General features: G+C 41.7%; 1 protein-coding gene across 8 annotated transcripts in view; it reads left to right on the top strand.

Moving 5' to 3' along the window:
• ADNP (activity dependent neuroprotector homeobox) overlaps positions 1-14,619 on the top strand; it is a 30,013-nt gene extending 15,394 nt beyond the window's left edge. For 7 of the 8 annotated variants that reach the window (XM_065922182.1, XM_065922185.1, XM_065922186.1 and 4 more), the window contains 3 exons: positions 5,347-5,459; positions 7,217-7,309; positions 10,451-14,619. In XM_065922182.1, the coding sequence (XP_065778254.1) occupies positions 5,352-5,459; positions 7,217-7,309; positions 10,451-13,558 (3,309 nt within the window). In that variant the 5' untranslated portion in view covers positions 5,347-5,351 and the 3' untranslated portion in view covers positions 13,559-14,619. Of the gene's footprint in view, positions 1-743; positions 961-5,346; positions 5,460-7,216; positions 7,310-10,450 lie in introns of all 8 variants that reach the window. The other variant, XM_065922184.1, reaches the window with a different exon arrangement.
• The last annotated feature ends 771 nt before the right edge of the window (positions 14,620-15,390 follow it).

Genomic DNA, 15,390 nt, shown 5'->3' with positions numbered 1-15,390 from the left:
TGACCTTGGCATACATTTGCATTTTGAGCTTAGTTTAGATAAGTGACTATTTCAAGGAGAGACTTGGAGATGGAGAACTTTTCCTTCTTCCTCTTTCCATCAACCTGAGCCCCTCTCTCCACTTTTTATCCTTTTCATATTTCAACTTAAGATTTCTTTAAAAACAAGGATTTCACCCCTTTACGGTCAGGCGGGGGCAGTGGAAACCCCTGGTTTCGACTAAGCAGCTTACGTTCAGGTTTTACCAAAAACCTGGTCTGGTCTACCTCTCAATACAGTGTTAGAAATGTTTTTTTCCATGAAAGTTGTAGATTTTCTTTCACCAGTATAACTGATGGAGTAGTTGTCATTCTAGTACATGTTCAGATTTCAGTTCTCACGTTTTATAAAGTAGCAGAGTTACGCCTGCAGGTGCTGGAGACCAGGGCACACTGCTGTTTTTACTTCTGTATTTTCTGGCCTGTTAAATTAGCACCATATATTTTTATTAGCAACTTGAAACATGTAAGAATACACATAAAAATATGAAGAATTTGTATACAAGAAAATGCTGTACTAGATCCATACTTGCAGTTACTTAAAATGTAACCTGTAGAAGTTTGATCTGGAGGCTTTTTTTTCCTTTCCTGACTTGATTATGTATGCCTAGTCAGAGGTTTAACATTGGGTTTCCTGGGGGTTCTTTTTGTTGTTTTGTTTTTACTTTGATGGTGCAATTGTAAATGCTTTTCTCCTAAAAACAGGGCCTAACTGATGCTGTCCTGGGTGTGGCGTCTTTGCTGAGGGACCACAGTACACAGACAGGCCTGCTACTGGACATTAGGCCCTGCAGGTCTCACCTTCAGCCTCCTGAGCCAGCGCTGCCATCTTTGGGTTCCTCTCCACGTTCTTGACCCAGATCAGCCTCAGTGCAGCACCTGACAAGATTTAAGCCTTTTGGCAGAGCTCGTTTCTGAAATGGTGATGATTATGTTTGTCAGTTAATGACCGCTTTGCCTAAATAAAGTTCACAGTCATTGATGTATCATGATCCTTCTGTCAAGATTTGACCTATAGATACTTCCTCATGAGACAGACTTTCTGCTTTTGTTTACCTCTTTGTAGTTGGTGTAAAGGAGTATTTTAGCTTTTGAGATGAGGTTCATGCACTTGATCAGTCTTATGTATAGCTAATTCATATGGTTTTAAATCATCGGTACCCTATGGCCGCAGATCTCATATTTTCACTTCAATCATCTGACTCTTCCCTTTCTGTGGAAGGAATTACTTTCTGAGTGGAAATTTGGCCGGGATTATTAGTAAAAACTTTAGTGTTTTGGCCCAAATCAGTAGGTGTGGGTATATTTTGCAGAGATTGATAAGAAGGAATATGGCTGAATTATTCAATAGTGAATTTAAATCATTCTCAAAAATTGAAGATTTAAGTGTAGTTCATCAGATGGCATATGCTTAACCAAAATTTACTTAACTTCAGTTAATAAAACACTTAGAAATGTTAATTCCATTATTAAAGGGTTTGAGCTTTTCCCAAAATCTTTTCGAATTTCCAAAGTACTTTGCTCTTCCCATGAGGTGTTTTTGTTTTTAATTAATGAAACCAGGGGCCAATGGCTATTTCAGAATAATTGTATCTTCCTGACAAATCTCTGTTCTTACTACTCCCAGTTCACAAATGTAATTATTTTGCATAAAATTCTCAATCTTCCCTCTTACTCACTTCCTCTTCTACTTCCCACTACCAAAACTTTTGGTTGCAAGCACCATGAACCAAAACAGTGATCATGTGCTTGTTCTTGTTTATGAAGAGTTTGGGGGTGGAATGGTGAGATCAGGAGGGCTGTCTCTCGGGCACAGCTGGATTGAGGATCCAGCAGCAGCGGGAGAGCTTTCCGTTCTGTGCTTTTCTCATGCTCACTGTCAGCCCTGTTTGGGGCACGTGTCAAGTCTGTACTTACCAGAGTCTATAGAGAGAACACTAATCGGTTAACCAGAGTCATGTGCTCTCTGCTCTGATGGTTCCTAGAGGAAGCTGGGCAGGGAGGGGAGTGACTCTCTCCTTTCCTCCAGTGACCTAGTGCCTGCTGTATACCCAAGAAGTGATGGGCTGTTGAAGGGGAAGAACTGTATCGTGTTCAGCTCTCTATGTTTAGCACGTAAATGGATAAAGTGCTCCAGAAATGATTGATGAACAGTGGTTTCATTCTATTAAATTGGATATTTTTCCCTTTTTTATGCTGTGAGCCCAGAAGTTTATGGTTGGCTAAAGGAAGCTTTCCTTGGTATTTGGATAGTGGTGCTGACCTCATGAAAGTGGCCATCCTGATAGCCTAGGAGGCTCATGAGAGTGGTTAGCCACTTGGGGACAGATCTGGAAAGCAAGCCCATCCCTCTGCATTCTTTTCCGTGCCCACCTCTAGACAGTTTTTGATGTTATTGTAAGACATCTTCCTCCCTAAGAGTCATGATGGTAAATATTTTCAGCTCTATTCAGAAGTGAAGAATACCCCTTAACCTCAGGCAGTCAACTGCCTATTTACTCTGTCCTCCTCCCTCCTCAGTTAAGAACAGAATAAATAGGAAGGTGTGGGCCCTTTGATTCAGTTTCTAATTCAGAGGATTTTAAGGGGTGAAGAAAAGGCCAGTGTCTTTTTAAATGTTTTTAAACATGAATCAAATAGATAACATCAATGAACCCCAAAGGAAGCTGTTGATTTGAAGTTGTTTCTTAACAGCAAGCAGTAAGCTGGGCAAAAATTAAAAAAACATAGGCCCCTTGAGTTCTTTTTCTAATCACGCATAATAATTCTAACATAGCTGATAGAGGTTGTTAAGAGACTTTCTTTCAAGGAACCTTTGGCTTGTTGTCGGCATAGAAGAACTGAAGAAATATACACAGGAAATGGAGGAGGGAGCCTTCTTTACTTACTGTTTTTCTCTACCGTGTACCTGCTTTATATCTGTGAGAAAAGTGTTTTATTCAGTAAGTGAAACGCTAGAGGAAGTTTTAATTGTTTTTGAGGATACTAACACATATGAATGTGTTATTCTAGCTCCAGATGGACAAAATTTTGGAGATGGTTTCCATGAAGGGTACCTTCATCCAAGGAAAGGGACAGATGATAGAATTCCCAAGATGATTAGAAATGTCAGAAATCTGCTTATGAAGACAGTTACAATCTTAACCTAGAATATTCTTCATCTTTCAATGTAAACTTTAACTTGGATTCCTCCTAGCTAATTGTAGAATAACCATTTTCTGTACAGCATTTTCTAGTAAGCAGTGTCACTACTTATAAGACTGTTCAATTCAGCTCAAGTAAACTGAAGAAATTTACTTTATGGCTGAAATAATCATCTTTTACATGTAGGATTTTGTGGCTAAGCTCCCTCATGAGCATGTTCTAACGTTCTCACAGCTGCAGGTAGATAACATTGGGTACCGTGAACCCGTGAGGTGCACCTCACTTGGGAGTCTTAGAACAGCTTTGTTAGCCTTTGTGGGGCAGCACTTAGAACACCGGTATTCTCCGTAGGAAATGGGGTTTTCTTTTATCCTGAGCTGCAGTTTGACTCCCCAGAATGTTTTCTGTATGTGGTGACATTTCCAGATCTTTCTGTGTTTGTTTTACGAAGATGTTGAGCTGCTTTTCCAGGAGGCAGGGGAAACCAGAAAGTGCTGTCTTTGGGTCGCATCTCTGCTCTGAAGTGAAATGGGATTAACATGGAAGTTCCAAAAGAACTGGATTTGGGCCCATGGAGAGTTTATGAAATGAATGGAGAAACAAGCTGTCTCTTCTCAGAACTCATTGTAATGCTTGGTCTCTTCAGAATTAGCCTGGAGTACCTCCTTTATTTCTGAGACGCTTTTCTGTCAGGTGGTTCTCTCTGAATGACCAAGTTTGTGGGAACCTAGTTTTCTTTTTAATCAGTTTATTAAGCAACAGAATTTTTAAATCAAAAAGATGGTTCAAAACAATTTAGCGATGAAATCTCCATAAGGGATAGTGAATTTGGCCTCAGTGCACATCAGTTTACACCAGAACTGACTTCTCAGTCTGTCGGCAAAACACTGCCGCGTGTGCGGAGGACGCCGTGGTCTTGCTTTACAGCCAGGAGTTCTGTCTTGAGGGTGGTGGTTTCAGTGAGCCGCATGCTGCTTTTGGCCTCGAGTATACTGGGTTCTGGTGATACATCCAGATACACGTTTTCTAGAAATTGCTGGGGGGTTTGGTAAAATTCATTTTTCCCCCATTTTTCATAGTTAATATTGATTTTTAGAATAGTAAGTGCAGTAACTTACCTTACTACAGTTGAATTAGTTGACTTTCTGATCGTGGTTTACAAATGGTAGTGGTATTACAGAGTGACAGCCTTTACTAATTAGAAAGCCAGATTTGCATGTACTGAATTTTAAATCCTGATGTTGTATCGGCTTTTGTTTCTGCCTGGTTTTGCTCTTTAGAGCTACTTTATAGCCTGTAAATTTTATTTAGATTATTAAGTCGATAATAGATTTTTACCCTGCTGTGTAGGAAACATTCATGGTCACTTTGGAAGCTATACAAATTATCAGTTGCCCAAGTTTTATTTTCTTAACCATTGTTTTTAAGGAACTTGGAAAAGTGGATCTAAATTTCTACTTTAATGTATTGGGCCATTTAAATAATTTTTCAGTTCCCTCACACACACAGAAGCTTTTCCTTTCTCTAAAGGCTCCCCGATGTCTGTCAGTTACCGTTTGCTCTGACGCCTAGTGCTAGGCTTTCCCCATCTCAGCACTCGCTCCACGCCACGCGCAAGCGCCCTTGTCCAGGAGTGATGCTGACTGGGGCAGGCTACACGGCCATCCGTGTCTAGTTTGGGCCGTGTGCAGAAACTCCCAGCACCATCACAGTCTACAGGATAGTTCCCAGGCAACACAAACTGACTTCCTCTGGCACTCAAGATTATGTGGGAATGATGCTGAAATGGTGAACATGTTTCTGTTTTCAGAGGTTCAACATCACAAGGAGAAAAACATTCACATTTGATTTTAAAGTAATTGGTTGGGATATAATCCTAATTCTCAACTTTAAATAAGTTCATCCCAAACTAGTTTTTTAAAGGTCTAATCAGAATTGTGCCACACTGGATTCATGATATCTACAACATAAAATGTCCTGTTAAAAAAGAGAAAAGATCAGGGAGTGCTTCCTTTAAGGATTGAGAACATACTGGATAAGGATATCTACTCACCTTTTTTTTTTGTCATACTGGGCCAGGGTTTGTGATCCTACCATCAGTGGAATTAGTAAATATTGCAAGTTGTTCGTGTTTTGACTTGACTTAAATTTTTTTTTCCAATAGAAACTATGTTCCAACTTCCTGTCAACAATCTTGGCAGTTTAAGAAAAGCCCGGAAAACTGTGAAAAAAATACTTAGTGACATTGGGTTGGAATACTGTAAAGAACACATAGAAGTAAGTAGCATGTCATTTTTTAATTTTCACACGACTCAGCTTCTGCTCCATTACTTTGTGTCAGTGGCCAGGATCGTTAATTTTTAGGTGCGATTCTGAAGTTTAACTGCAGCATTAGCTTTGCTAGAACTTTCTCAATTAGCCTAACTTGTTCCCTTCTCCCTAAAGTGGGCTTTTTCATCTTTGCATCCTGAAGCAAAAGCAGTTACCACTGAGAATGTACCATGTCGGACGTTTGCTACTAGGTGCTTTAAAATGGTCTTTCAATTCAAATCCTTTAAAATAGCCCCAAGGGGGGTATAGGAATTCTTATCTCAAATATACAGACGAAGAACCAGTAAAGACTTAGGTCCACCTCACAGCTGAACATGTGGCAGGTCTGTCTGTGGGACTCCAGAGCCTGTTCTCATTCTGGTGTGCCTGAATGTTTTGGTTGACCTTCTGATTGTTGAGGCGTAGTAGTTGGGGTGCTTGTTGTCTCTTTCCTTGGGATTTGAGCATTTGTTGGCCCTTTTGACCCATCATAGACTATTGTCTTTCCCTTGGTAACAGTTTAGACTTTACAAACTGTTTTTCTCGCCTTTTATTCTGTGAGCTTTCTACCAGCCCTGTGGGAAAACCAGTGCAGTGGTCTCCTCTTCTAGATCTCATTACTCTGATCTTGTGGTTAGTGGATCAGAAACCTCTGATTGGAACGAAACGTTTAAAGCTGTTTTTCCCACTAGCCTTTTAAGTCCAGCTGGTCAGGGACTGTAACCACCTTGTCCGTCTGTATCTCCTCAGCACCCAGCACAGTGCTGGGCACGTAACAGGCACTTGGTAAATGTTCGGAAGAAATTGAAAGTAAATAAGCAATTTCCTTCATGCAACAGGTTTTCTTTTCCTGGTTCCCTTACCTACTCTAGGGGCATATCATGAAGACTAAAGCTTCTCAGAATTGGATTTCTCTAGCTATGTCATCCCCAGTGTGGAAGTTCACTCCACACTCTCTCCAATACTTCAAGTGCAGGTAGATCTACCTGATGAAATAGTCCATTTACTTCCCATGCAGTGGAGTAATCTTCACAAGAATAAATAGTGCAAATATTAAAGGTACTTTTCCTATCCTACAGTTGATTTTTTCATCCCTATTACACCCACTATGTACTCTGGAATATATTTATGTATACTTGATATTCCACACTGAACTGTGAACCTTTTGGGAACAAGAGGAATTTTACCATAAAACTTATATACCTATCTCAAGGTTGTGGGGGGGTGGGTAACAAATTTTTACACAAGAGTAATTTAACATAATACCACATGCTTTCTTTGAGCAGCTGTCCTCCTTTTGGGGTTCAGAAATCCTGAGTTTTCCTTCTAGTCCAATCCCACCCCCATCTCCACAGAACATTTTTCTTGCACAGAACCAGGATACCACATCTACACTCTGTTCTGACATTACAGCTGATGAGTTACAACTCTTAAGAAGGGTGCTTTGGTATCAATACATGGCTTAATTTTTTACTGAAGTAGAACTTCCAGTGGTTTTTTACGAAGCCTGGTGACCATGAGGGGAATGTTGAGTTGATACAGTGTTCACTGTAACATCCATGTGCCCTTTTGTATACCCTAAGAACCTTACTACTCCTAGTCTAGTTCTGGGTGGGGTTGACTTTCCTGTGCATCTCCCCAACCCTAGTTAGAGATAGGATTTATATGTCAAGTTGGGCTACAATTAATACCATGTTTTTGAAACTTCTTTCACTGTTTTCTAGGACTTTAAACAGTTTGAACCTAATGACTTTTATTTGAAAAACACTACATGGGAGGATGTAGGACTATGGGACCCTTCGCTTACAAAAAACCAGGTAAGTGGCACAGGAGACTTGCCCAAAAAGCAGCATCTTCCCTTTTCAGTTCTAGACCTTTCATAGTGCTGCATTATTGGTAGTCAACCTAATGTGGAAAGTGTTAACATTTTATTATTTCATATTTTCCTGAGAGAGAGAAAAATAGGAAGTACTTTGGTCTATTTTTTTTCATTGTCCTGAAACTATATGTAAGAGGAATAGGAAAGTTTGTTACTTAAAAGTTGTGATGCCCAGTGTATATCAGAATTCCCCTCTCCTCCCCTAACCGTGCCAAAAGTATTCTGGTTCTTCTGATTCTAAAATGTTCCTTCCAGTGTTCAGTTTATCTAGGGTATCCATCATTTTTCTGTGTTGCAGTCCTTGTTTTTTTTTTTTATAAAGGGGAAGTAGGGACTGTTTCTTCCATTTAGGTTTTCTTACTCGTCTGTATCGTCACCCAGCCTCTCTGGGATAATCTGAGCCAGCACTTGGGGTGTGGGATAGGTGGCTCTGGAGGATGGTAGAGGTGGGTAGCTTAATTGTTACTGATTGGAATTAAAAACAGTATCATGAAATCAAAGGCACCAGCAGTGCCAACAAATAACAGTAGGTGATGTTATAACAAAAAATAGAGGGCTATGGGTGATGTGTCTTTTCCCACAGGGAGACGTGATTATCAATTCAAACTGTACCATTATTTATTTCAGTGGTGATTGTAGTTCTGGATTATTTATCTGTTCATCCGTTGGAACATACTTGGCAGGGAGTCAGTACTTTTAAACTCCACCTCAGAAATGTGATGTCATCTGGTTCTTTTCTTATTAATAACCCAGGGAAGGGTATTAACCAGCAGCCTTAAAATAGGAAAGCCTTCCAGTAGGACACATCACTTGGTTAATTCAGTTTTACTGATACTAAAGAAGGAAATGCAGTATTTCATTTTGGTTGTAACCAGTGTCTGAAACAAGGGAAGTTTTTATAAGGAAAAAAGATCGCCTCTCACCAAATCTGTGTTTCCCCTGTCATCAAAGGACCAACTGCACAGATGTTAATGAACTTGTTTCTGTAAGTTGCTCTTTGATACTAGTAAATTCTGCAGTGCTTATTTTATTGGCTTTTTAACATCCTGCATTCCCCACATTCTGTAGGAATTTTTACTTAATTTGTTAATTTGAATCAGAGCAGCTGTCACTTCATTACTTCTTTTGAAGCTGCTGTTGCTTGAGAAGAAGGAACAGCATGGCTTACAGAAGAAACCTGCCTTTTCAGATCAGTGGGTTTTTTGATCTCAGTGAAATCCGAATACTACACTCTACTTAGATCAGAGGGGGGGAAATGTTTGAGATTTTTGAAAATGTGCCCTTTTTTTCCATGAAAAATTTTCCATGATGGAAATGATCAAAGGTGTGTCTTTGTATCGTATTGCCTAATTGCACTAGAACACTCTGGGCCCTGAGTTTTAGTATATAGTGAATCTGAAACCTTTGGCAACTTAACAGCTTTACTTACAGAGTAATTGTAGTGAATTCACCTAGCTTATTCTTTGTCCTTTCTAACTATAAAATGTTTATCTTGAAGCCATTTATCTTTGGGTTTCTCTAAACCAGTGAGCAAATGTGACTGTTCTTTTCTAAAAACACTGAGGAAGAATTCTAAATGGAGTTTTTATTTGTAACACCAAAATAAGTGTCTACCAGTTTACAACAGCATTTTCATTTGAGTTTATATTAGGTTGGTACAAAAGTAATTGCGGTTTTTGCATTGTTGAAATTTACCTTTGTTATTGGAATACACTTAAATAAATGTAGTTATGTTATACATTTTAATGCACGTGTCTCACTTTATGTCTTTTTGTGAATGACTTATTACTTGCTGTTTATATTTATTTTAGACTATGGAAAGGATGTTAGACAAAAAGCAAATTCAAGTGATTTTCTTATTCGTGTTCAAAATGGGTTGTAAAGCAGCGGAATCAACTAGCAGCACAGTGCGTTTGGCCCAGGAGCTGCTCACAAGCTTACAGCACGCTGGCGGTTCAAGAGGCTTCGTGAAGGAGACGAGAGCCTTGATGAGGAACGTAGCGGTCACTCATCGGAAGTTGACAATGACCAGGTTAGAGCCATCATCGAAGCGGATCTTCTTACTACAGGAGAAGTTGCCAAAGAACAACATTGCCCATTCTACAGTTGTTCGGCATTTGCAGCAAATTGGAAAAGTGAAAAAACTAGATAAGTGGGTGTCTCATGATAAGCTAACCAAAAATCAAAAAAAAAAAAGGCCTTTTGAAGTATCTTCTCTTGTTCCACACAATGACGACGAGCCATTTCTCTTATCGGGTCATGACGTGCAGCAGGAAGTGGATTTTATGAGACAGACGGCGAAAGCCGGCTCGGTCGTGACCGAGAGGAAGCCCCAGAGTGCTTCCCAAAGCCATGCTGGCACTGAAGAAAGAGCATAATCACAGTTCGGTGGTCGCCGCCTGTCTGAGCCAGTGTAGCTCTCTGAATCCCGACGGAACCATTACAGCGGAGAAGCATGCTCAGCAAATCGATGAGACGCCCAGGAAACCCGCCCACCTGCAGCCGGCCCTGGTCAGCAGCAGGGCCCCATTTCTGTGCCAACACCAGCCGGCCGCGTGTGGCACAGCCAGCGCTTCGAAGGCTGCACACGTCGGAAGTTTCGCCTCACCCGCCATGTTCACCTGAACTCTTGACAGCCAACTACCACCTCTTTAAGCATCTTGACAGCTTTTTGCAGGGAAAGGGCTTTCACAACCAACGGGAGGCAGAAAATGCTTTCCAAGAGTTTGTTGAATCCTGAAGCACAGATTTTTACCATGCTACAGGAATAAACAAACTTATTTCTCATTGGCAAAAATGTGTTGATTTTCATGGTTCCTATTTTTATTTATAAAAATGTGTTTGAGCCTCGTTATAATTATTTAAAATTCAGTCCAAAACCGCAATTACCTTTGCACCAACCTAATGTTTTATAAATTATGCATTTTGCAAAAGGAAGTTTTACTCAGATCAATGCATTACAGTTTCAGTTCTAAAAATAGCATTGTCTCTTCAAGACTTATCTTGGGGAAAAAAATCTAGAACCTGTTAATGCTTATCTGAAGTGGCATTCTGATTCCAGTTTTTGTCTTTTCTTTAGGACTATCGGACAAAACCTTTTTGCTGCAGCGCTTGCCCATTTTCTTCAAAATTTTTCTCTGCCTACAAAAGTCATTTCCGGAATGTCCATAGTGAAGACTTTGAAAATAGGATTCTCCTTAATTGCCCCTATTGTACGTTCAATGCAGACAAAAAGACTTTGGAAACACACATTAAAATATTTCATGCTCCAAACGCCAGCGCACCAAGTAGCAGCCTCAGCACTTTCAAAGATAAAAGCAAAAGTGATGGCCTTAAACCTAAGCAGGCTGACAGTGTAGAGCAAGCTGTTTATTACTGTAAGAAGTGCACTTACCGCGATCCTCTTTATGAAATAGTTAGGAAGCACATTTACAGGGAACATTTTCAGCATGTGGCAGCACCTTACATAGCAAAGGCAGGAGAAAAATCACTCAATGGTGCAGTCCCCTTAGGCGCAAATGCCCGGGAGGAAAGTAGTATTCACTGCAAGCGATGCCTTTTTATGCCAAAGTCTTATGAAGCTTTGGTACAACATGTCATTGAAGACCACGAACGCATAGGCTATCAGGTCACTGCCATGATTGGTCACACAAATGTGGTGGTTCCCCGATCCAAACCCTTGATGCTAATTGCTCCCAAACCTCAAGAGAAGAAGGGCATGGGACTCCAATCAAGAATTGGTTCCCTCGCTTCTGGAAACGTACGGTCCTTGCCATCACAGCAGATGGTGAATCGACTCTCAATACCAAAGCCTAACTTAAATTCCACAGGTGTCAACATGATGTCCAATGTTCACCTGCAGCAGAACAACTACGGAGTCAAATCTGTAAGCCAGGGCTATGGCGTTGGTCAGTCAATGAGACTGGGGCTAGGTGGCAACGCACCGGTTTCCATCCCTCAACAGTCTCAGTCTGTGAAGCAGTTGCTTCCAAGTGGCAATGGAAGATCTTACGGTCTTGGGTCAGAGCAGAGGACCCAGGCGCCAGCAAGATACTCACTGCAGTCTCCAAATGCCCCGTCTCTCTCTTCAGGCCAGTTAAAGTCTCCTTCCCTCTCCCAGTCACAGGCATCCAGAGTATTAGGTCAGTCCAGCTCCAAGCCAACTGCAGCTGCCACTGGCCCTCCACCACCCAATACTTCCTCAACTCAGAAGTGGAAAATATGTACAATCTGTAATGAGCTTTTTCCTGAAAATGTATATAGTGTGCACTTCGAAAAAGAACATAAAGCTGAGAAAGTCCCAGCAGTAGCCAACTACATTATGAAAATACACAATTTCACTAGCAAATGCCTCTACTGTAATCGCTATTTGCCCACAGACACTCTGCTCAACCATATGCTGATTCATGGTCTGTCCTGTCCGTATTGCCGGTCAACCTTCAATGATGTGGAAAAGATGGCGGCTCATATGCGGATGGTTCACGTGGACGAAGAGATGGGACCTAAAACAGATTCTACGCTGAGTTTTGATTTGACATTGCAGCAGGGTAGTCACACTAACATCCACCTCCTTGTCACCACGTATAACCTGCGGGATGCTCCTGCTGAGTCTGTTGCTTACCATGCCCAAAACAACCCACCCATCCCTCCAAAGCCACAGCCAAAAGTGCAGGAAAAGGCAGATATCCCTGTTAAAAGCTCACCTCAAGCTGCAGTGCCCTATAAAAAGGATGTCGGGAAAACCCTTTGCCCTCTTTGCTTTTCAATCCTGAAAGGACCCATATCCGATGCACTTGCACATCACTTACGAGAGAGGCACCAGGTGATTCAGACGGTTCATCCGGTGGAGAAGAAGTTGACCTACAAGTGCATCCACTGCCTCGGCGTGTACACCAGCAACATGACCGCCTCGACCATCACCCTGCATCTGGTTCACTGCAGGGGCGTGGGGAAGACCCAGAACGGCCAAGACAAGACAAACGCACCCTCGCGGCTCAACCAGTCTCCAGGCCTGGCACCTGTGAAGCGCACTTACGAGCAGATGGAGTTTCCCTTGCTGAAGAAGCGAAAGCTGGATGAAGATAGCGACTCGCCAGGCTTCTTTGAAGAGAAGCCTGAAGAGCCTGTTGTTTTAGCTTTAGACCCTAAGGGTCATGAAGATGATTCCTATGAAGCCAGGAAAAGCTTCCTAACAAAATATTTCAACAAACAACCCTATCCCACCAGGAGAGAAATTGAGAAGCTGGCGGCAAGCTTATGGTTGTGGAAGAGTGACATTGCTTCCCATTTTAGTAACAAGAGGAAGAAGTGTGTCAGAGACTGTGAAAAGTACAAGCCTGGTGTGTTACTGGGCTTCAACATGAAAGAGCTAAACAAGGTTAAGCACGAGATGGATTTTGATGCTGAGTGGCTATTTGAAAACCATGATGAGAAGGATTCCAGAGTCCATGCTAGTAAAACAGCGGACAAAAAGCTCAGTCTCGGGAAGGAAGATGACAGTTCATCAGACAGTTTTGAAAATTTGGAGGAAGAATCCAATGGAAGTGATAGCCCTTTTGACCCTGTTTTTGAAGTTGAGCCTAAAGTCCCTAATGATAACCCAGAGGAACACATACCGAAGGTAATTTCTGAAGATGCTTTAGAATCTGAGAAGCTAGACCAAAAAGAGGAGGATGGTTCAAAATATGAAACTATTCATTTGACTGAGGAGCCAACCAAACTAACGCATGATGCCTCTGATAGTGAGGCTGACCAAGATGATGTTGTCGAGTGGAAAGATGGTGCTTCTCCATCTGAGAGCGGCCCTGGTTCCCAGCAAGTGTCAGACTTTGAGGACAACACGTGCGAGATGAAAACAGGAACCTGGTCCGATGAGTCTTCCCAGAGTGAAGACGCAAGGAGCAGTGAGCCAGCTGCCAAAAAAAAGGCTACTGTGCAAGGTGACAGAGAGCAGTTGAAGTGGAAGAATAGTTCCTATGGAAAAGTTGAAGGGTTTTGGTCTAAGGACCAGTCACAGTGGAAGAATGCAACTGAAAATGATGAGCGCTTATCCAACCCACAGATTGAGTGGCAGAACAGCACAATTGACAGTGAGGATGGGGAGCAGTTTGACAACATGACTGATGGGGTGGCTGAGCCGATGCACGGCAGCTTGACGGGGGTTAAACTGAGCAGCCAGCAGGCTTGAGGGCTGACCCCTCTGGCTTTGGTGACAGGTGCTGCAGCCTGGAACTCTGTTCTCCTTTCAGTTATGACTGCAAAGCTGTGTTTTGAGTGTCGGGTCATCAGGCGGTGGGGACATGTGGCCACTCCAGTCCCAGTGGTTATTTCTAAGTCTGTGACACATGATTGGCTGATCTTGCTTTAGAACACTCTGTGACAGACACAGTAACTAAATGTGAAAAACCAATACGCTGGTGGCTCATGAACGCACACAAGAAAAAGCAGAGGTTGGTTTTATCTGCCTTCTCAACATTTCTTTCCCTCTGTAAAACAGTGTCTGGTTGGACGTCCTTGAGAAGCGTTCTCCTGATTAAAATGGTAGTGTAGGGCCAACACACAAGCTACCAGTCCAATGTGTACAGTAGACTTTGGGGAAATCAATTTTTTTTCATGTATTCATTCTGAATAGTTGAAATGTATATTTGTACAGTCTTTTAGACCTATTCAAGTGATGCTTATGATATTGTTATTGTGTACCCACCATAGGTTTGTTTCTTTTTTTAGTGTTGCCCTTGCTGTGTAATAAGCGCTGTATCTAGTTGACCTAGCAAAAGCCTGGAACTACGCTAGTGTGGACTTTGGGACAGACTTAGTTTTTGCACATAACCTTGTACAATCTCGCGACGGGCCAGCCACATAAGATATATTTCTGGACTCTCCTGTATTATAGAGTTTTTCTTGTTCTGAATATCCTTGACATGACAGCTGACAACAACAAAAACTGGCATTTCAGATGTTTTCTGAAATCTTTTAAGCTAAAAATCACATGCAAGAATTGACTTTGCAGCTACTAATTTTGACACCTTTTAGATCTGTATGGAAGTGTGTTGTGTTGAAGCAGCAGACCAATGAGTGCTGCTTTTTGGATATTTAGTTTTATCTTTAGTTAAACACCACCCTGGTGTATTCATTTATACCATCTAATATATGGCACACTGTTGTAGTATGTATAATTTTGTGATCTTTATTTCCCTTTGTATTCATTTTAAGCATCTAAATAAATTGCTGTATTGTGCTTAATGTAAATACTTGCTTTCTTACACCTTCCAGTCCTGTGTGTCAGATAGGTCTCGTACCAGGTGATGCCGTGGCTTCCTCATCAGAGATGGAGGCACAGCCACTGAGGAACTTGTGGAAGACCAAGAATGGCAGAGCAGACGCTTTCTCTCCAGACTCCCGTTGCAAATTCTTTGGTTCAGTTTGGCTTTTGTCTTTTACCTTTTTAATCACTAAAATAAACATATCCTTGAATTTTTTCAATTCCCCTGTTGTCAAGGATCAGAACCTGCTTAGATGTGTAAATGTCTCAGTGATAAAGGATGTAAACATAAGTAAGCATTGGTTTGCAAGCATAATCTTAATACCCTGGTGTTCGTTCTTCTAAATGAAGTCCATAGTAGTTTTCACCTTATAATGGGAACAGTTGTACTAACCAGGGAACTACTGTCTGCTTTTATTTTAACTCCGGACCATCTTGCTATTAAGAGAAAGGCTTTGGAGAGCATGCGTTCTGGGGGCTGTCAAGATGCAGGAGCTGGTAGGGTGCGAGCGACCCCGAACCACAGAACAGGGAGTTAGGAGGTGGCAGGAGTGGTCCAGTGCGTTTGGTGGTGATAACGTGAGGGGATGGATGCTCTTTCAGTCCATGCAGAGGCTGGTCAGTCACCTTTCAGGGACATCTGCCTAAAGAGTTCTGTAGAGTGGCTAGTTTCCATGATCTGTAAGACTCCAGAAAGTTCAGCTTAACGCTTTTGTTACCTGAGAGCAGAAGTTTGACCCGCCTCCCCCAGAATGTAA

This window comes from Muntiacus reevesi, chromosome 2 (assembly GCF_963930625.1).
Source record: "Muntiacus reevesi chromosome 2, mMunRee1.1, whole genome shotgun sequence".
In the NCBI taxonomy this organism is placed as follows: Eukaryota; Metazoa; Chordata; class Mammalia; order Artiodactyla; family Cervidae; genus Muntiacus; species Muntiacus reevesi.
This window is presented reverse-complemented; position numbering and strand designations above follow the sequence as displayed.